Source organism: Crocodylus siamensis, chromosome 3 (assembly GCF_052110815.1).
Source record: "Crocodylus siamensis isolate JL-2025a chromosome 3, ASM5211081v1, whole genome shotgun sequence".
NCBI classification, from domain to species: domain Eukaryota; kingdom Metazoa; phylum Chordata; order Crocodylia; family Crocodylidae; genus Crocodylus; species Crocodylus siamensis.
In genome coordinates this window covers 40604113-40627295 of record NC_143397.1, presented here as the reverse complement: position 1 = coordinate 40627295, position 23183 = coordinate 40604113, and the positions used below count along the sequence as shown (strand labels likewise).

The 23183-nt window shown below is 39.9% G+C and overlaps 1 protein-coding gene across 4 annotated transcripts in view; it reads left to right on the top strand.

The window, feature by feature from the left end:
* EDIL3 (EGF like and discoidin domains 3) overlaps window positions 1-23183 on the top strand; it is a 462394-nt gene that overhangs the window by 344351 nt on the left and 94860 nt on the right. For all 4 annotated transcript variants that reach the window (XM_090038214.1, XM_090038211.1, XM_090038215.1 and 1 more), the window contains 3 exons: window positions 14426-14581; window positions 15671-15815; window positions 22281-22465. In XM_090038214.1, the coding sequence (XP_089894340.1) occupies window positions 14426-14581; window positions 15671-15815; window positions 22281-22465 (486 nt within the window). The remainder of the gene's footprint in view (window positions 1-14425; window positions 14582-15670; window positions 15816-22280; window positions 22466-23183) is intronic.

The window sequence follows — 23183 nt, the reverse complement described above, 5'->3', positions numbered from 1 at the left end:
CTCAATTAATCAAGTCTGCTGCAGTGTCCTGCAGTTCCAGCATGTGGAGCAGCCTCCACCTTCGTGTATAGGTGCCCCGAGGTACTAAATAAATGCAAATTAGGCTGCCCTAATGTGCAATACCAAAAGTGCACTTTTTTAAAGTGATGCTTAATGCACAGTAACCTATTTTACTGCACATTAACATAATTGCACAGTTTTATGTATTAAAATGCACATGTAGATGCACCCAATGTTTGCATTTCTTTCTGGCAGCATATGTTGAAAACTGGACACAATAATCTAAGTGAGGCTTTACCACTGTGGCATAGAGTAGAAGAATCCTTTGATTTGCATGCAACATTCCAGGTAACCTATCCCAAAATGCTTCTTCTTGCTTGTTTTTAACAACAGTAGGCATGTCTACATGAGAACCTTAAGGCCCATTGGATTAGTCTACTGTGCTTTAGCACAGCTGTCAAAAACCATGCTAATGTGTTAATGTGCAGTATATTAGTCCACAATGACTGGTAAGTGTCACCTAAAATCCATTCATTTGTGCTAATGCACAGTAGTGCCAATTGTGATGCCTTAAGTTAGTATCTGCTACTACAGGTACTAAACTTAACACACCGTAATTACAGCACTTTAATGAGTGTGTAAACATGCCCTGTTACACTGTTAACTTACATTCAGCTTGCTCTCCTCTAGAACCCCCAGGCTTTTTTCTGCAGTACTGCAGTCTAACCAATCATTCTCCATTTTGTGCATTTACTTCTTCCTTCCCAAATACAGTCAAAAGAGGTCAGGCCCAAACTGACACTGAAGATGCCTGAAGAGGACTTTTATGGAATTTGGGTATAGAAATCACAATGAGCATTGCAGATCAACCCAACTCCAGCAGCTGTAAAATCTTTTAGGCACCTAAACTTGGGCTACAATCATGCTCAGGAGATGATGGAAATCTGCCCCTTTCTAAAGCAGGTCAGAATGGTTATTGTCACTGTGGCAGAGTCACACAATAGGCTATTCTTGAATTCAGGAAGCTCAGAGTCTACCAGGAATGGTGGTTTACCTTCTTAAGAGCAATAGTAGGTACAGTAGGGATGGCATTTCAAGCAAGATTTTTTTTCTTTTTCTTCTACATCTTTCAACAGGCCTGAAGAAGCTTTAAGTTACAAAAGAATCTAAAACTAAATAGTGAATGCTCTAACCAAAGGCACAGGGGTTCTACAAGTTGGAAGAATATTTCACAGAAGGGTAGACACTGTCGGTATTCCACCTTGCCTTGGGGGTACACAAGGAAAATGAGCCGGGATTGCAATGCCCAGCTCAATGCCCAGGGTGCCAGGATCGCTAGGGCTTCGGACAAACATTACACGTAAACCAGTTTAAGTGATCAGAAACTGGTTTAAACCCATAACAGAACATAAGTTCAGTGCACACAAACCAGTTTCCCAGTGGCTGAAACTGGTTTGAAATAAATCTGGTTGAATGTAGTATCAGATTTAACTGATGGAGCTCAAACCGGTTTATGCAATGTCTGTCCCAGACCCTTTCCTGTTTTAAGTTAAACCAGAGTCCCCCAGAATCCTGGCATGCTCTCTGGGCTGGGCTCACTGCTGTACTGGAGGAGGGCTGGGATCACCCCTCTGCTCCCTAGCCAGAGCTCTGGCAGAGACTGCAGGCACAGCAGGGTCTTCCTCACTTCCCCCTGCCCCACTCCTCCCTTACTGCTCAAATAGGGATCCCCCCTCCCTCCCTCCCATCTTCCACAGCACAGACCCCAGCATGCTCAGGGGCAACCAACATGGGTTTATCAGTGGCAGGTCTTGTCAGACCAACCTGGTGGCCTTTTACGATCAGGTCACCAAATCATTAGACGCAGGGGTTGCTGTGGATGTAGTCTTTTTGGACTTCCGGAAGGCTTTCGACACTGTCTCTCACCCTGTCCTCATCAAAAAGCTGGGAGACTGTGGTGTCGATGCCCACACGGTCAAATGGGTCGCCAACTGGTTGGAGGGCCGCACCCAGAGGGTGGTAGTGGATGGGTTCTTCTCGACATGGAAGGATGTGGGCAGTGGGGTTCCGCAGGGCTCGGTCCTCGGGCCTGCACTGTTCAACATCTTCATCAGTGACTTGGATGAGGGGGTAGAAAGCACCCTGTTCAAGTTTGCTGATGACACTAAGATGTGGGGGGATGTGGGTGCACTAGAAGGGTGCAATAGGCTACAAGCTGACCTTGACAGGTTGCAACGGTGGGCGGATGAGAATAGGATGGGGTTTAACACTGATAAGTGCAAGGTGTTGCACATGGGGAGGAAGAACCGGCACCACACTTACAGGTTGGGGAACTCCCCTCTTGCCAGCACGGAGACGGAAAAGGATCTTGGAGTCGTCATTGACTCCACGATGAACATGGGCCGGCAGTGTGGGGAGGCAGTCAAGAAGGCCAATCGTACCCTGTCATGCATCCACAGATGCATCTCGAGCAGGTCCAGGGAGGTGATCCTCCCCCTCTATGCGGCACTGGTCAGGCCGCAGCTGGAGTACTGCGTCCAGTTCTGGGCGCCACACTTCAAGAGGGACGTGGACAATATGGAAAGAGTTCAGAGGAGGGCCACTCGTATGATCAGGGGTCAGCAGGGCAGGCCTTATGAGGAGAGGCTACGGGACCTGAACCTGTTTAGCCTCCACAAGAGAAGGTTAAGGGGGGACCTTGTGGCCTGCTACAAACTGGTCAGGGGGGATCAGCAGGTATTGGGGGAGTCCCTGTTCCCCCGTGCGCTGCCAGGAGTGACCAGGAATAACGGTCACAAACTGGCGGAGGGTAAGTTTAGATTAGATATTAGGAGGCGCTACTTCACAGTCAGGGCGGCTAGGGTCTGGAACCAGCTTCCAGGGGAAGTGGTGCAGGCTCCTAGCCTGGGGATTTTTAAAAGGAAGTTAGATGAGCACCTTGCCGGGGTCATCTGACCCCGGTGCTCTTTCCTGCTAAGGCAGGGGGTCGGACTAGATGATCTACCTAGGTCCCTTCCGACTCTAGCTACTATGAAACTATGAAACTATGACCCCACCCCCATTGACCCTAGGCATGTGGTATACTAGCTAATGCTGAGAGGTGTCTATGTGTGTGTGTCTCCAATTTCACTGGGACAGGCAGACAGACCAGCTAATAAACAAGTCAGCTGGTAATGTCCCTTGAAAAAGCTGTTTAAGAAGAGTTTGAACTAATGAGAGAGTCTTTTGTTCTGTTGATGGGCTGATAAATGCAGTGTTATCAGCTCCCTACTTGCTCCCTGGCCTGTCAGGTTTGCAGACAGTATGAAGAAGCAAGGAAAGGGATATTGAAAAGCTCAGTATCAGTAAAGATGCATGCATCGCACACACCTCCTTGCTTCAGATTGCTAGCCCAGGGCTGGGGGCTGGCAACACTCCCACCCCTGAGCAGCAAGTGGGGAAAAGCCTGGGACTGTGCAGGCCGGGGGGGTGTTTAAATCTTTCCCTAATCAGAGGTCCTGCTGAGGCCTGGCCACCTTCGTACTGTGGAAGGGAATGGAGGGCTGCTCCAGCACCCCCCGGCTTTTAGCCTGAGCCACTGAAGATATATGCCTGTGTTTCCTCAGTCGAGAGGAAATGTCCGTGCAGTTGCAAACTGGTTCAACCTAGGCAGGTTAGACTATCCTGCAAAGATGAATCAAGGTAATTCTGGGTTTTTTAAATGTCTGTCCCCAGCCTAGGGCACAGTGAGGGATACAGGTACAAACATAATTTTTCTACTCAGAAAAGAGTCCCATTTCCCATTAAGAGGGAGCATGTAGAAAATCACTTAAAGCAAAATCCACTTGTCTTCACAATCTCTCCCACCCAGCTATAATCTCTTTCTCAATATCAGGAGGTCAGTTCTAGCCTTCTATGCCAAAATTCAGTTGCCTCCTTGCTAGATTTTTGAACAGGCGGTTTTGTCCTTTCTCCCATTCGTCTCATTTGGAAGTTATTCTGCATTGACATCCACAAAGCTGCCTCATTATTCTCTTTCAAATCCCTCCTTAAAACACTCCTTTGTCATAATGCCTACACAAAAAAAAATGGGTGAGAGAGTGTTGATACATAATAATAACTTTTTATCATGCTAACCAATATTATCTTCACTGGTTCCCTATCTAACTGTGCACATCTGTTACATTTAGATTTGGCCCAGAAACCATTTTTCTTATTCTGTGTTTGTACAGCTCTGACACAACAGGGTCCTGGTCCATGGCTAAGACTTCTAGGTGCTAAAGTAATACCCATAATAATAATAATAATAGTAGTATTGGTAGACCTCATGGGAGAAACAAGACTTTAGGAAAGACTGAAAGAGAAAGGAACAGTTTGCTTGGAAGAATATTCCACAAATAATGCATTGCAGAAGACAGCAGTAAAAGAAGGAGTCTACACTGGCCCATGAAGATAGCACTGCTAGTAGAATTAAGGTGGTGAAAGAAAATCCAATAAAGAATAAAAAGGTCTGAGATATAATCTGAAGCAGAGATTTATAAGGCTTTAAATAAAGGATAAAATGTATTAATGTCATAAAAATTAGAAGGGGTGTTACCAAGACAAATATACATATGCAAAAAATAAAGGTAAATAGTCATTTTCAATTTTAGGTGTTTAAAACAGAGTGTTTACAATAGGCATCCATAAGGCATGGGAAACTTGCAGAGAGATTTGAAGTGGAATTTTAGGCAATCAGATGAGGAAGATGACCAGTTGTAAGTGAAAAAGAGAATGGACATAATATAGGATTTGTATGAGCGGTTACAGAGGAGATGGGTTGGAAAAGAAAAATGAAGTTAGGTAAATTTAAATCCTTCTTTCACTGACATTTTTGAGAGCACTATATCTGTTATATATGAATAACTGATGAATAACTGATAGCATGGCCATCCTGCCTTCCTCTTATTTCTGTTTCAGCTGCCTTTCTGATAAGCCGTATACAAGGTTTGGTTATAGTAGTCAGTGCCTTAAACAGACTGGGTCAGCTTCTCATATTACAAATTGAATGCCCAGTAGGTTCTTTTAAGTCACCTCATTGTAATTCCTTAATACTCCTTAGCCTGACAAGCTACAAATGGGCCTGAGTCAAATCCCATTTGAAATTAAAGGAAACCTAATGGGCTTTGGATCAACTTACATTTATTATCTAAGAATGCAAAGATGTTTGTATTCCACAGAATCTTAAAAGAAAGGGAATGGAACATTACCTCAGGTCTCTGCCATTAATACAATGAATCAAGCATCTGCCCTAGATAGTTTTATGGTGTGTTTAAGATTTACTTTTAATTCTTTAGAATGGTTGAGCCTTTCTGCTTTGGGTTTATGGCTATAGTTTACCTTCCAATCTCTGAAGGCCCTGAATTTAATCTGTTGTATATGTAGAAATAAGTCAATCAGTAATGACTTGCCTGAGCCTAGCCAAGCCAATTATACTAGCCTGAGTGAAGCATACTAGCTTTTATAGTGAATAACACACAAAGGAGCAATATGGCTAGCATCACATTCAGCTGCCTTTAATACCAGCAGATACCTATTAACAGTTTGATTCTTTGGAGATAATATTGATCAAAAGCACTTTCCCTGCCTATAATTTTATTGAGGCATTCCTTAACTAAACTTTTAAATACTGGGGGGGGTTTCTTATTTTTAAAGAGTTTGTGGAGAGAGCTGTCATAAAGAATATGCCAACATTCAGTGAAATATATGGAAGGATTAATAATAACAATAAAATATATTTTATATTTCTATCTTTAGCTAAAACACAAAAGTTAATAACCATTTTATCAATAGTTTGCAAATGAGATAAAAATTTACAAGATCACAGAATTCTGAACAATGAGACTGATTATAGGCCTCTTATTGAGATGACAGTCTAAACATGCTAGTAGCTGAATAATTCATATCGTTCAGTTAATGGCATTCATAACAACTACCTTTGGGACCAAAATAATGACTTAATAAGACGAAACAAACCAAACCAGTTTTTAGTCTGTCTGATTATGTAAAGTAATTTTTTTTTAAAAAACCAAATGTAGTGAATGCACATGTAGTGTTACTGTTCATAGCATGTGCTATAATTTGATCTAATCAACCCCTCAAAGTTATGTTCTCCATATCTACAGTTTTTAACATGCAATTTGATATATTCACAGATGGTCACAGTCTGATTGCCTTTCTTATGTGCACTGTACCACTGAGGTCAACAAGCATCTAAACACATACTTAACTTTAGGCCAGTTAAAAGTTTAGTTAAAGTCTTTGAGATTGCTTGTATGCGTTTGTTTTTCAAGAGATTACTTGGGGACACATGAGCATTGAATGCAGAAGAAAGTTGAGCCTAATTATTAGTATTCATTTGCATTAGAGACCTAGGAGTCACAGCCATGTACCCTGTTATACTAGGCGCTGTAAAATAGCCATAAGGTAACAGATTGCAAAGGAGTCTGTTATAGAGATTTGGGGGGAGGAAGCTGGGAGGGGACTTAGCTACAGCTCTAAATGAGTGCAAATTTTTTAGGTGTGTTTATATCACAAACTTGCCAGGTGGCAGCATACACAAATGTATTGTGCTGCTGCATGTGAGTTACCTCCTGAACTGGCAATGGTGTAGCCACAGCTATGCGATGTTCATGAAAGACAACTGGCAGTCCTAATTAACTTGCCCAATGTGTCATGTTAAGTATGGCTGTTCTGCTTCCCTTGTGTGGCTAAGTACAGATAGTCAAAAAGCCTGAGGCTGAATTGATTCAGTCTTTGCAGGTTAGTCTAGCCGCAGAAATTAAACTAAGAAACAACTGGAGAGACATTCACTTTTGATTCAGGAAATGGAGCCATATGCCTGCAGTGGCTCAGGCCAGAAGTCGGGGGGGCTAGAGTAAAGCTCTCTATACATAGCCAGCATAGGCTGTGTGTACACTTCCTCTTCCTGCTGCCCCAAGGTCTCTGGGATTTGAAGTCCAGAATCACAACAGCAGGACTCTGCAAGGTTGCTAATTACTTCTTCTTCCAGCTTCCAGGTGCCTCTGGGATTCTTAGTCCACAGCTGCAGCCTGCAGCAAGTTTTTAGCAGGGCAGGGGAGCTCTGTACTCAGAGGAAGGGAAGCTTAACCCCCTTCCATGGCCCCAGACCCCAGTACCTGTCTCCCCATCCTGCAATCCTTCTCTGCTGGAGCACACAGCACAGCAGAGCCCAAGGCTGGAAAGCATGCTGGGGTGCTGGGGGACTCTGATTTAATTTGAATGAGCAAGGGGTCTGGGGCAGAAGTTTCATAAACCGGTTTGACCCAAATCAGTTAAGTCTGTTAACTACATTCATGCAGGTTTATGTTAAACCAGTTTCAGCCATTTTGAAACTGGTTTATGTGCACTGAACCTATTGGGCATTGTTCTGTTACAGGTTTAAACCAGTTTTTGATCACTTAAACCAGTTTATGTGTAACTTCTGTCCCTAGACTAGGAGGTAACCTGCGTGGAACAGCATGGTACATTGGAGTGGGCCACTGCCTGGTACAGTAAGTTTGCTTTGTAAACATGTCCTTAGTCTATGGATCAGATCAGGAGTAACAGAAAAAAATTGTACATGCATCATGAGTCCTATGGAAAGTACAGAATAGTCTTTATAACAGTTCACTCGAATTTAGTTCTCCTCAATCATTTTTTTGTATGCATCAGATGAAATATATCAAGGATTTCCTATTTGCAGAGAACCCTCTTGGCATGTTAAGCTTTGTTCTTGACAGTTTTTTAGTCTTGAAGTTTACCTGATCTCAAACAAGGATTTCTGAATGGAGCCCTATGCAGCACTGTCAGTCTCTCTGTAGGTACCATATCCAAACAGGAAGTTCACACATCTCTTCTCTTTGAGGCATACAGAATTTCCAGTGTTGATACATTTGTTTATTTAGATAGACTCTTGACATAAGTCATGCTCTATCTTTCATGATCTCTCCTTCCTTTCCAGTTACAACCAGACTTTCAATTTTTTCTTTCCTCATAACATGTTTGAGAAACTCCAAATGTCTTTTTCTGATGTTAATCAACAACTTTCTCCTGAAGCCTGCTCTTAACAAAATATCTTCATTTGAAGTGTGACTTGTCCAACATACCTTCAAGATGTGCTTTACAAACCACATCTCAGTTGCTTCAATTCTCTTTTACATACTTGGCGATATTGTCCAGCATTCTGATGCATACATGAGGGCTGATATAACATAGCAATCCAAAACTCTTAACTTCATCCCCAGAGAAATTTTGCTATTTGTCAATATCTTTTTCATTTTCAGAAATGCATCTTTTGCCATCCCTATTGTCCATTTTATTTCTTGATCACATTTACCTTCTGATGTTATCCAGCTTCCCAAATAGTTAAATTTATTGACCTGCTTTATCTGTTCCATTGGCACTTTGATGTTGCATGAAGGAATGATTTTCTTTGTACTGTCAGTACTGGAACAATATGGAACATCTTCTTAATATATCTGTAAATGTTTTACTGGAAGGGCTGTCAAATAGACCAATATAAGAATAGCCAGTTATAGAAGTGACTGCTATAAAGCTGCTACAGACAAACCTACTCTAGAGACTTATTATATGCCTGCAGTTCTCCTTGAACTCAGTAGTAGAGTAGATTCTCAGCATGTTTCAGAATCAGGTGCAAGGCTCATGGATAAAAATGAATCATCCTTCAAACTATGTTTTCATTTCTACTGACAGTTTAAAAAATAACTAATGTTTCAGCACAAAGCAATGACGTTTATAGTTCAGGGACAGATATAGCTCATCTTGTGGTTCTGTGTTGCACTGTGCCTTGTGTAGGTTTCTGATTCTACCTCACATCTGTATACACTATTCTTCCTTTGTCAAGATTAAATCACTTCAGCCACCTTTAACATCTACAGCAGCTCTAGCACTAGCACCAGCTAGGAGGCTTAGGCCAAGATTATTAAATTAGAATGATTCAGATTAGGAACATAAATATTTGTGTCTGATTTTCAGAGGTGGTGAGAACAGATGACGGGCAATGTTTTTTTTCAGTGAATATTAATTTAGCCAACAGATACAGTTTTGGTCATCCTAAAATCTTCAATTTTTTGACAAATTTGTGTTGAATTACCAACCTCGTTATTAAAAAAATAAAAACCAGGTTGACTACAAACATGCATCCACAGTTGTGCCACCAACACTATCACCTGTATTTTCCCAAAATATCATCCAGGATATAGGTGATGCTGATTTGATTCCCTCCCTTACCTGGAGGCATTTGAATTCCTAGAGAGTGCCTTTTCACAACACAACCCATAGATTTTCATCCTTTTATTTCTTCACACTCTTGAGGCCCCAAATTTCCATTTAGTGGATGTAGGTACCAACTTTAGGTACCCACATTTGACAATTTTGGCCTCAGTGCTCAGTTTTCCAACTTAACTGGTTAAAGTTCTGAATTCTTCCTGCAAACTGATGTTGTCTAGATTAAGCCTAACCCGATTCTAATCAAGTCTAGATATCAGCTGAATAAAATATAGACTTCCTCTGGTATCCTGTCTACACTATATCTCCAAACACTGCTACCAATCAGAGAAGCAGTTCTACTGATAGTACAATTCTAGGAGGCTTTAACAAAAAAGTGAGCACACCCAGGACCATGAACTGGTGCTATGCAGTGAAAGATCCAGTGAACACTCACTTATTCTGGTCTTGCTATAGCCCCTCATGTCAAGTCCTACTTTGGTTGGATCCTCAGCCTCTCAGCAATTGGACAACAGGTTCAGCAGTGTAACTAGGGTTAATAGAAAATATACTCCATGCTGGAATAAACAGAATTATTTGTAACAGTAGCCTATAACTACAACAGACAGACACCAAAATCCATCATAAACTACATTTTTGTTGTTGCAGAGGCTTCATAAAAAGTTATATTCAGAATCCCAAGTCTGTGGGGATTTTAATTGGTCATTTCTTGTGAAACAAGATTAGAAGCATGGTAAAAACAAACTCCAAAGAGCCTGGTACCATTTAACAACACATTAGTATTGTTGTTACTAATTGTACAAGATAATAAGAGGATTATGATTCTGAATTCTGACCAAGAGTATTGCAAATATTTTTGCTCCTAAGGCCAGTAAGTTTACTCATCCCTGTCTGCTGCTATATCTTGTAAACAAGACGGTGTCAGGCAAACACTTTCATTGTTAAGTAGAGGTTTTCTGCATATTACATGTGTTTATATTTAATTCTTGCCTGTAGAGGAAATGAACTTTGAACCGATCCCATTAAATGTTTCTCCTGTTCACGCCACATAGAATAAGTATACAGATCATCAGCTCAGAGTCTAACGAACATAATTTGACCAACCAAAAGAGGCATAAACAAAATAATTGAAACAAGATAAAAGATAATTGGAAAAGAAAAATGCAACTATTCAGAATGTGGAGTTCAGCATCAAGGAAGGGAAAAAAGTTATTCCTATTTTCTTCTGTTTATGTTGTACATTGTAGGAAAGATATTTAGTCTATGAATAATTTCTGAAGAAAATGGATTCCATGCTTCAGATTCTGCTTGAATATTGAACTTCTGCATTTACATATCAACTGGTGCCTATAACAAATTACTCAGTGGGCTAACAAATCTCTTATGTATTCCAAATCCTAGCTCCAAAATTGTAAGTCAGATCCTTAATGACACCTGGCAGCCTACTCTACCTTAAGTACTAAACAGAGTTTTGTTAGATGAGTCAATAGCCTCCCATTATAAACCTAATGAAGAATAGGGAATTTAAGAGCTATTAAAAAAGAATGTATACATTTTCTTGGAGTTTAAGATTTGAATCACAGAAATAAAATCGAAGACTGAGATGACACTGATATATGAATGTCTGTATCTGTCTATGCCTATAATTTGCATATGTAAATATACACACACGTATGTATTTATGTAGTTTTTGTTTGCCATTTCAAGATTTTGCTAACATAAAGTCATAGATACATACACACACATGTGTTCTCTGTGTGTATATACACACATATGTGTGATTGTGTGTATAAATGTGCGTATATATGTATTTATGAATGTATAAGACAAATCTTGAAACGGCAAACTAAAGCTACATAAATACAGACACACACACACACATTTATGTAGCTTTAGTTTGCCATTTCAAGATTTTTCTGTCTAATATATACATTCATGAATATATTTATACACACATACACACATGCACACACACACACACGTGTGTGTGTGTGTGTATAATTATGAACGTATACATTAGAAAAATTTTGAAATGGCAAACCAAAGTTACATAAGTCACTTATGTTTTCTTCTAAGAGAAAAAGATTTCTATTTACTTCGCATTTTTGTCACTGCCTAATAAATTAGGCCACTGAACATTTATTAAAATATTCTTTAAAAAATTAGTGTAAGATGAGAAAAAATAGGCACTCAATTTTTTAACACTCACAGATTAAGTTGTATACGTCATTCTGGTTCATTTACAAGATTGGAACCTAAATGCATTTTAAAACATTGTCCCATGTATACTTTCCAGCATCTGTGAAATGTTGTATACCTTTTCCTTGTGAGGTTGAAAAACATTTTTTTAAATTGAGCTCAGATTAACAAGGCTGCTTTTGTTGGACACCATCTTCAATGCAGGTATTTCAGTGCCTTATCAAGGCAACACCACTCTGTTTATGAACCAAATAAGCAAAGGTATTAGTGCACCTGTGGAAATAGCACAACTGTCAATTAGAGTCACGAGAGAATGCAGGAAACAAATGCTTCAGTTGCTTTACAAAAATAGATCCCAGATTCCCTGTTTGCAGACACATGAGACTTCACTAGGATTAGGGTGGCTGTGGCTAGAAGAGTCATATATCTGAAAACACGTGGGGTGGGGTGGGGGTGCATAAATGCTGAAGGATTCTCAATGCCTTAAGTCCTGGGCACTTTATTCCCTGAGACACTTGAAAATCTCACTGGTTCTTTTTATCACAGTCTATACTTTCTTACTGTTATTGTTCACCTACAATCCTTTAATCCTCATTTTGTGATACTGTTTTGACATCACTGAAGGCTAGATTGTATTTAAAAAGCCACATCCAGGATATAAGGAAGTACTGAGACATATCGTGCTCAAAGGAGCTTGGTTTTGGTACAATGGGTCTGATTCTCCTTCCACTTAACTTCACTGTGAATCCAGATTAACTTCATTGAAGTATTATACCAGTATGAAGCTGCTGTGAATGAAAGGAAGATTAGCCCCTCTACTGCCAGGAGACCAGAGCAACCCCCAATAAAGTAAGGCCAGAGAAGGATAAGAACAAAGTGTCACACTATCTTACTGTTCACTGTCAGGAGATAGGAACTAGCACTAAGGAAAGGGAAGAAGCACCATGTGTTACTTGTCTAACAGTGGAGCAGAGTTTTTGTGCTGTCATGAGTGTGTCAGTAAAAGACTTCAACAAAAATGGAATAAAATTGAATTGTGTGGATTATAATAGACTTCAAAGTGATGAACCGTGCCTCACTAACAAAAGTCATAAAGTGCTACACAGCATACCATAAAAAAGAGTAACAGAATCTGGCCCAAGATGTTTGAAAGAAGATATATTTTATTTATGTTTATTTTTATATTATATTCATCTGTTATGTTTGCTTTTCTTCACCATTATCATAAAGGACTAAGCTTTAAAACAGCTTGTTGTGCTAAAAGAGCTGGTTAATATTTGCTGCCTACTAAAGTGCATTAAGTAAGAAAGATTTCATCTACTGCTTAGCTATTATTGCACAGTTATAAAGTTTGTATTTTGCTAAGTACTGACTTGGCAGATATAAAGGTCATAGTAAAATAAACACTTTTAGAGCAAGGTGTAACTGTATTGAATTAATGTCAGTACACCAGACATGAAGTTAGCTTCATGAGATTTTTATATATATATGAAAGCTCCAGGGACTTTTTTTTCTTTCTTTTGGTTTTCTTGCAAACATTAAGACAATCTATAGATCTAAATCAAGAATATCGTATCTTTTTTTCTTAAATTTTAAGGAACTTGGCTCTCTTGATAACCAATGCCCAGTCAATGGTTCATGGTAGAAAGAGCGGTCCAGACTTCTGGACACCTGAAACCTTAGGCCAGCCCCCTGCACCCCTAAGATCCAAAGACCCCCATCCTGAAGCACTCCATTTGGATCTAAACACACAAGCCAGAATACCCCTAAGACTCAAACACAGACTCAGAACTTCACAACGAACGATCCAGATGCAAATCCCCTATGACCAGACTTCTGCATAGGCTCACCCTGGAGTGAAGGAGCTGGTGTTGGTGTTCTGTGTCTGGTGTGGAGGGAAAAGAGTGCAATCAGACAGATAGTATCAGACTGGCAGGGACATACCTCTATGAAATTCATGGTTTGGCGGAGCTTGTATGGACCAGTCACTGACAGCCTATACTCCAGTTGTGAGAGTTCAGGGCATGGGTGGGTGTTCTTGGCATGGTTGTTGCTGGCAGGTAGATGCCCCCTAGAAAATTCAGGGATTGAGTGTGGGCAGAGAGGGAGGGTGAGGACATGGCCAGCCAAGCTAGGTCCAGCAGGTAAATGCCCCTGGAAGGTTTGGGGCTTGGGAAGGCATGGCCAGGTATCTTGGGCACATCAGGTGAAAGCCCCTGGAAAGTTCAGGGGTTGGGGAGGCAGGTAAAAGCCCCCAGAAAGGTAAGGGAGAAGAGGGTGTGGTCAGCTAAGCTGGGGTCACTCTAAAAGGGGAGGCACACCTAACCAGACCCAGACCCAAACCCAGACCCAGACTCAGTCTGAGTAGGAACCATGCACCAAGGCCCATATCCATGTGTCCCCACTTAAACCCTTACAGCCAAACTGTTGCCTAACCACGGACACCCAAACCCCACCCAATGCCACGGTAGAGCCCAGGCCATCATCGTCTGCTACCTGGAGCTGGGGACAGAACGGGACTGTTTAGGAGATGCCCGATTTTGTTGCCACCTGGGACAAGGAGCAGACCCAGGAGCAGTGGCACAGCATGCAGCACAACAAGGAGGTGTTCCAGTGGATTGCCAAAAAGTTGAAAGTGCAGGGCCACAACCAAACCTAGATGCAGTGCAGGGCCAAAACCAAATGGATGAAGACCCAATTCATATATATGAATTGATAAATGTATGTGTGTGGACACAAACATACAGGATAGTATGTGATGTTTGGGGGCAAAAGAATGCATCTTTTTCACATATATATATGAGGAGAAAAGACAGAACAAAAATATATAGCTAATCAATAAAAGTGCTACAGACTGGAACATTGTATTTTCTTCTCCCTGTGTCAGAAAAAGAATTTAGCTGCTTACAGCAATTGTGTCCCTCAGATAGTTATTGTTGATATTGAATTGTTACTTCAGATAAACCTGCAAAGGAAGATGAGAGTCACTGGAGTTATAACCCAAGGTGCTAAGAGGATTGGAAGCCCAGAATATATAAAATCTTACAAAATTGCATATAGTAATGATGGGAAATCATGGATGACTTACAAAGTAAAAGGCACCAATGAAGATATGGTAAGATTAAGTTGTCTGCCTGTGAATGAAAATCCGAAATATAGCTGACTTCCAAAAGCCTGAGACACCTCTAGTAAGTGAGCAAAATTGCATAGCAAAGAAACAGAGAAATCAGCTTGATATGTATTGCCTTATTCATTTTTTCTGAAAAAAGCAATAAATGTGTAGATTATGCCTGCTCAGAATTTCTTATATTTTAATTGATGCATCTATAAATACAGTGTCCCAAGGCTGGAATAATCCCATTTATTACACTTAACTAATTTTCATTTTAATTAGTTTACCAGTAATTACTCATTACTCTGTTTTCAATTTAGTTTTATTACATTAGCAGAGTAATGTTAACCCTTAAAAGCAGAGAACCCACTTATCTCTGCGTTGTAAGAACAGCAGCAGCCTATATAAAAGTTATTTTTACAATGTATTCAGAGCAGCAGGGTGGGGGAAACCCTCACTGTGCATGGTAGGATAGAGCTAAGTCATTTTGCAGAGCTGGACTGTTTCTGTCATGCAGGCAGGAAGAGGCAATGCTGTGTGGAAAAGTATATAATGACAGGAGAAGGCAAAGTGCAAGCCTATCTAGTTAAAGTCAAGTGAGAATAGAAGCATGCTTAAGGGCTTAATTCAACTCTCACTGAAATCAATGGAAAGACTCCAGTTGATTTCACTGGGAGTTGGATCAGGTTCCTAAAGACAGGAGGAAAAAATAAATGTCAGTCAGTGTTAATTATAGCAGACTGAAGTGAATAGGGATGTTTTAATATACCAATTGAAAGAAAGATGTAATTTAGTGCATTTGTAGTTGGAGTATGCAAGAAGAAAGAGCGACAAATTAGAGGCCCCGGTTTAATAAGGTATGTAAACACATGCCTGTCTTCAAGCATGTGTAATCAGTAGTGATGTTTATTCATTTAGTTACCCTACTAAATCAGGGCGTTGTGGGCAGAATGTGAGAAGTTGTGAAAGGCAAGGCAGAACTGAAATCTAGAGATAGCAAAAAAAGCAAAATGGATGGACATGAAGGTTTGAAAGTAAAGTGAAGATCCTGTAGTCGTCCTAACACATTTGAAATGAGTATTTTTGCCACAGGTGTTCCGTGGAAATGTGGACAACAATACCCCCTATGCCAACTCATTCACACCTCCAATCAAATCACAATACATACGACTGTATCCCCAGGTTTGCAGAAGACACTGTACTTTAAGAATGGAACTTCTTGGCTGTGAATTATCAGGTGAGTTTTCTGGCAATAATGGTATTCTCTCTTAAAAAAAATATGTGCCAGTGGTTTAAAATATTAATCACCATACCCTTGGAATTACTTGATTGATATCTGTGAGGTTACACCAAGTGTGTTTGTCTCTGTTTATTTGTAATGAGCTAAGAGGGCATATACATTGACAAACTGTGTTAACATACTGGCATCAAATTATTTGTGACTTGTTATGATTGTTTATTTATGCTGGCTTCAGCAATTCCCAGCAAAAATCAAGGCTGCATTGTACAAATACATATTGAGAGAGTGTCTGATGTGTGGACTATATTCTACAGAGACAAGACAAAGTGTGGGAGAGGAAACAGACATGGAGAAGTAAAGTAGCTCATTCAGACTTGCATGGTAGCAGTAGAGGTAGAAACTAAGCACAAATTTTCTAATGATCTAATTTAGTGTCCTATTCACTGAGCCACACTGCTACTCAAGGATATAAAATCTTAGAAGTTGCAGGATCTCTGTAGGTGCAGCTGAAGACCATTTGAAGTGAATAAAGTATACTGGGCCTGATTGCATTTGAGATTTGATTTGATTTGATTTAGATTTGTTTTGTGACTTTCCAGGAGAAACTATAATTGTGTCTTGTAGCAAAAGTAAGTGAACTAGTGGAGCTGATATAAACCCTTTTAAGGTCTGAAGTAGCAGGGGTTATAGTCATATATATAAAGCCTGACCCCTAACTATACTCTGCAAGAACTATGTTCCTTGTTCAAATTCAGTAAAACATGTAAATTCTTTATCTTTTTCCCAGGATCATCCTTTTACCAGTGGGAGTCCTACAGTAAATGCATTTAGGAGTGACTTTTATATGACTAGCTGCTAACTGTACAAACAGTAGTCATTCAGTTAACAAATAATATATCAAAACAGCCTAAATTAAATAATTCTTGGTCCTCTAGTGACATCAAAACCAGATTCAGAAATGAAAAGTTAATGCATTAATCTCACTGAAGCCCTTTTCCAATATAGATAGATTTGAAAGTAAATATAAACTCCTGTCTGGCTGGTTTAGTGTGTATTAGATTTTTTTCATGTCTTCCATTTCTGGAACCACAATTTAGAATAAGTCCTTGCCAGAATGACCAGGAATTGTTTTGCTCAAAGAACTGTGAAAGCTACTAAAATGAATTGATTTCAGTGGTCTTATATCAGTTTCAAGGTCACCATTTCTCAGAAATGAGGTAGAAATGAGAGCTCACCAGGATGATTTCAGTCTCAACTGAAAGATAAATAGAATTATATGTAAAGACAGACTAATTCACTCTAGTTCCAGGTGATCCGTCTTAAGTTAGGGAGTATGTTTAGAGGTCTGGTCCTTTCAACTAAGTGCTGCTGCTGGAAAAGAGAATAACTTTTGAAAGAAGGGGGTGGAGGGTAAGATTTGCTGTGCTTCTGATGGAGCAGGGGATTGTTTTTCTTTTTTTTTAAATCTTTCTAATTAAAGGAAGATCAAAAATGGAACCTTTCTCAGATCATGCTTCACCAACTGTTAGGTACATAGCTAACTTTTTAACACTAGAAATAGTACTATTTAAGTGGGGCTCCAAACACCTTTATATCACAATAAGCTCTTTCTATTTCCTTGCAACAGCCACTTATAAAATGAGCATGTATTAATTTCCATGGATTCTACTGCAAACCTCTGCACTTAGCAACAGGTTCTGCCACCCTTATTTATGATGAGTGATACTTAATTCTGAGAGTAGTCTTAATAATATGGAAGGCACATTTATGGAGTAAGACCCAATTCAGTTCAAGTAAGGGGAGCAGAAATTGCCCTTCACTTCTGTTTGGTCATCACATTCTTGAATTGGGAAGGAACCCTGCATGATTTCTTGATTCAAATGGACTGTCCATCAACAATTCATATGTTGTTTTCATAAGCGTTTTTAAATCTATTTATTCTTTATTAACATATAACAGAAAGCCATACAACATGAAGTAATTAAGGCAAAGCAGTCTTTGCATTAGGATAACTGGCCTGCTCTGTGTTTTCCATGCCTTTACAAACTCTGGCCTATGGCAAGACAGGCAGTAATTTGAGCACAAGTCTTACAGATGGGAAATATTCAATATGAATGTCTAGCTCTAGCACAGACTCCAAGTCTTCGCATAATCACATGAGATTCTGAATGTCTCCCATGAGGCACTGAGCTTTGCTAAAATCAATGGAAATTGACTCATCATAGGTGGTACACAGCTAAACTGAAGAAAAAAGTTACTAAGCTACAAGACAAGTCTCTGGGGAGCATGCCATCAGTTCAATACACATTTTTCTAAACTGTAGCATACACTCCCCACTAGGCAAAGACCTATATTCACACTAGCCTAGACTCAACTAAATGTTTTTAATTATAATTTCCATGAAATCCTTGTGCCACAAAGATTAAATAACAGGCCATTTTACAGACAGGTGGCATTTTGCAGACAGGTGGGATATTTAAGGTGGGATACTGGGCCAACAGTTTGACCCAGTCCCTCACCTTGCTGAATCTAGCCATTTATCTCTACATCTTTTACCCAGTTTATAAAATGAGGGGAAATTACTGATAGGGGCATTTGGACCAGGCATTTAAAGTTTGTACAATGTAGTGAAGATAAGAAGCTCCTTCTAAACACAATTTAAATGACCTTTGAAAGTAGAAAATATGCACAGTTTTACAAAAGTCTTATGTCTCTGGCCTTTGTATCTCAATGGAAAGACAAGTGGAAAGTTATATGAGTTGGATGTTTTATTATTTTGGAAAGATTTGTTTGAACGTATGTTTTATAATGGATGTGTTTTGCTTCTATATAGTAATAATGTGTTGTTCATACTCCTGTGTACATATTGTTATTTCCTTCTGGATTAGGATCTTGCTTTCTCTCTCTCTCCCTTGCTTTTCTCTAAGCAGCATAACTTTTGGGTTTTTTCCTCCCTTTTTTGGAAGGGGAGGGAGACCAGTGGTGAATTGCATGCATGATGCCCACAAGCACATAAGCAGAAAAACGTCCAATAAATCCATAGTAGCATTCAGACAGCCCACAAATAATGGTCTGTTGGGACACAGAAAGCTATAACTTTACCATCTGTGCCCTGTCTTTGTGGCACTTTTGGGCACAAAATAGAAAAGCTCTACAAAAGCAACCTATGACTTCATTCCCTGTGATAGATTAATGCAGTGTTGAAAAACAAACTGGTTTAACAACCCATATTTGTGTGTCAGGCACTTCTCCTTTCTTCAAATGAGACACTCTTAGATACAGTTGTAGTGATCCAGAAGTAAAAGCCTGAAATTGAATAATAAACAAAATCTCTTGCTAAAGCAATAGATGAGTCTTTCTTTAAGACCAAGTCACTTCCTCCCACACAGTAATTTTTTCAAGGCATGAAAAAAATCTGTTATTCAGGGAACAACTTGGTGTTTTTAGCTACAGAGGATGGTTTGTAGCTGATGTTCTTGTATTTGGAATCAAATTTAGGAAGGTTTTAAAAAATAACTCAGGTTGTAGCTTATTTTTTTAATTCTATAACATAATGTGCTAGCATCACAGACATGTAACTGACAAGTCATTTAATTGAAAAGAAGTAGCTATACATTAAAGAGCTACTGGTATTTCATAAAACTCTTGTGGCGTGGGGGGAGGGTATGATTAGAAGCATTTTCACATACACTTAAAGCCATTGCTTTCTGTATTCCACTTCCTTCACTTGGTAATATTCATTTGCTTCTTCCATTTTTTGATGATATGAAGACATTGTACTCATTTACACTGATTAATAGTTCTGTTCAGTGACTGGCGTAAAATGGGAATAACACATGCAGTTAATACAACAGGTTAAACTCCAGAGTTGTTTGCACTGGAGTCAGCTGCTCTTGGGCATAGTGTGTGCATGTTTACCTGGGACAGCAGCAGCCTGAGCTAGGGCAGAGCAGCTGTGGACTGGCAGCAGGCTCGAGTGGTGGGGAGGGGATCAGCCCCAGGCTCTGGATGGCAGCGCTGGGCAGCAGCGGGGATGGCTGGGGCACAAGAGTGTAAAACTGCAGAGCTGTGTGGCAGGCAGCCCCTGCATGTTAGCACCCTTTTTCCCCAGTCAATACCTGTCACCACCTACATGTACATTTTGGCAAAGTAAATAACTGTGCCATAACATAGTACTTTTCGCAACAGTATTATCTTATGGCAAAGTTAAATTATTTACTGCATTCTAATACTGGCACATGTGTAGACAGTGATGCTTTACTGTGGAATTAATTAGTCAATTTTGCAGTAAAGCACACGTATAAATGCACCCAATAGCCATGTCCACATGAGCATAGACGTCTTGTTTCCTGAGGACAGCTAGCAGCAGCACACCACTGGTTGTCCCTGGGGAACACTTGTACCACATGCCCTCTGGGACCCAGCAGGTTAGCCCAGGGATAGGGGAGGGGAGGGGCAGTACTGGGCTGGCCCCAGCAACCTTACCTGTGGTCCTGGGGCAACAGTAGTCGCAATCCTGCCTCTTGGAGCTTGACCAGCAGCCAGAATGTGGCTCCGGCTGGTCAAGCTCCAGTTTTGAGACATGCATGCTGCCCCCGTGTGCACCACTCTGCTTTTTTTCTGCATGGGTTTTTTTGACTGTCTGCCCACCCACGCTACTCCCTTGCAGCATGGAGTATAACTGAATGTGCAGTATGTGGTGCCACAGATGTGTCTGCAGTTCCACACACCACATGGTGGCACTTGTCTGGATGCAGCCAATGAGAGCCAGTCCTTTAGTCTCATATCCTATCTTCTACCTATTCCTTTTGCCTAAAGAGCCCTTTGGCCTAGCTGCTTCTCCATGATTGTGGTCCTGCTGTTACAGTGCTGCCATTTCACACTATTTCTCCTGCTACCATGACCAACCTATTTCCTCCAAATTCCTAATGCATCTTGTCTGTTTGTAGTGTAATATACCTCTTAATCAATTGCAGGTAGCCTGGCAGAGATATTCAACTTACTAAAGCTCATCCACTCCATCTATTATTTTTTTCAAAGAAATCTAATAGAGAAGACTGGAAATGAGCAAGGTTCATCAGTATCTATTTTCATCTGTACACAGAATATATCAATTATGTGTTGTCTGCTTACATGATTTTAGTAGATTATAGCTGCTTAAAATTTTAGAGAAAAGCACCCTCTCACAATATTTTATTGTATACCCTATTTTCTCATATACAGCATGCCTCCTAATATCATAACCACCTTGTTTTTGAAAGTTAGAATGAAGGAAAAAAGATTTTTCCAGAGTTATGGTTGTACAGAGCAAGGGCAGTCAAATTTTCAGTCAAATCGCTCTCTGTTTCCTGTTTAACTAAAGCTATAACCCTGGTTATTGGTGAAAGCTGGTCTCCAGGGATGGTTCTATAATACTGAAAAGAGCTAAGCAATCTCACAAGTAGTGGAGGAGAGGAAGGACTGGAGAGACTAGAAGTAGCTAGTGGATAGCAAAACTGGTTGCTTGATTAGTGGAACATCAAAACCATTAAGAAGGGGAGATGATCAATAACACCTGTGAAGTGAAGAACAAGGAGCCATTAAGTCACCTGACCCCCTCAGCTGCCTAATAGTATTGCTACACCTGCTATACTGTGGAATAGAAATCAAAGGAATATGCTTCTATGCTGGGCAGAAAATCAGCTTCCCCACTTAATATGTGCAACCCAATTGGAGGTGCAGGGGGCTGTTTTGGGGGCCAAAGATACATGTTATATGTAAGAAAATACAGTAATACCTGTGGTCTTCACTTTACTACTGGGGGGGGTGGGGGTTGGTAAGATATCAAATAATGCAAAAGTGTAGATGTCCTTAATATTCCAGGAATTTATTTCAGCACTAATAGAGTTAATAAGAAATGCATGCCTTATAGAACTTATAGTAGAGGTGATATCTTTTATTAGACGAGCTAGATTTTTGCAAAAAAAAAATCTTTAATTGCAAGCTTTCGGGCACAAACACCCTTCTTCAGGCATAGGAGAAAAGACTGTAAAAGTTCTCCTAGGTAGAAATGAAATTCATATTTCATAGAAGTGTTGAAGGTGTGATAAAATCTCCTATTTGGAACAGTTCATTTTATATGCAGAACAGCATTTGCTTTATAGAACAGCATTTCCTTAGTTTTGTTAATGTAGCAAGGTGTAAGTCAATTGGTTGCTATACCAGGAGGGGTCCTCTATGTTGGTAAAAATATAGCTGAATAAAATGTTTTGAAATCACTACATTCTTTTACATTTTTCCAAAATCTGATAAAATAAAATGGCTTGATTTAACTAGTCCATCTGTGTTTGTTTGCAATTTCCCACAAAGATGTTCATTATTAATGCCCTTACTCTGGGAATTGCTTTCTTTCTTGTAAAAGAAAACCTAAACCTCTTAGGAAGTTAAGTAAATAGTCTCATAGATTCATTTTCACTTTTTCAGGTTGCTCTGAACCTCTTGGGATGAAATCAGGACATATACAGGACTTTCAGATTTCGGCCTCAAGTATCTTCAGAACGCTCAATATGGACATGTTTACTTGGGAACCTAGAAAAGCTCGATTAGACAAGCAAGGCAAAGTGAATGCTTGGACTTCAGGTCATAATGATCAGTCACAGTGGTTACAGGTAAAGTTTTGCAAATATTTTTCCATCTGTTCATGTTTTATATGTATCTGTATTGGAAACGTTAATGTTTTAGGGCCCAGTCTTGCTTTCCTCATTTCAATGGTTGTGATCCATATACTTCTGTGTTATACTGGGAAGGAAGCAACAGAGAACCCAAACTCCAGTAAACCTGTACATCACTGTGTACCTGTCCATTGAAGGTTGATAGGTGTCAACATGTAAAACGATGCTGTAACAAAGAGTGGAAAAGGGCATTAGCCAAACCTCCCATCCAGTCATTTACGAGGCACCCATAAGCTCTATTATTATTGTTAATGGATGCCCCTGACTGGCTCCTCGACAGCCTGTTGAGAAAGATTTGTATTCTTCAGGCCTCAAAAAATTGGGGAAAAGCCCATTAACCTGAGCTTTTTACATTATAAGTAGACTTGGCCCACAAAATATACTTTAATTGAAACTATTAAAAATTATCTTTCCCTACCACCCATGAATCTAGTAAGATTGATTCAGTAAATGAATTCATTAGCAAGCTATGCACCTGGGTTGTTTTCAGCCTAAGAGTGATTTATAGAAGTTACTGGGAGGCTAATGTGAAAGATAGCAACAAATCACTGTGTAGAAACCTATTTGACCAGTCATTGCTATATTTACATTTTTGAACTGTTGTATATTAGAGTGTTTTGAATCAACTGCCAATTTGGAATACAATTCTCAGCAT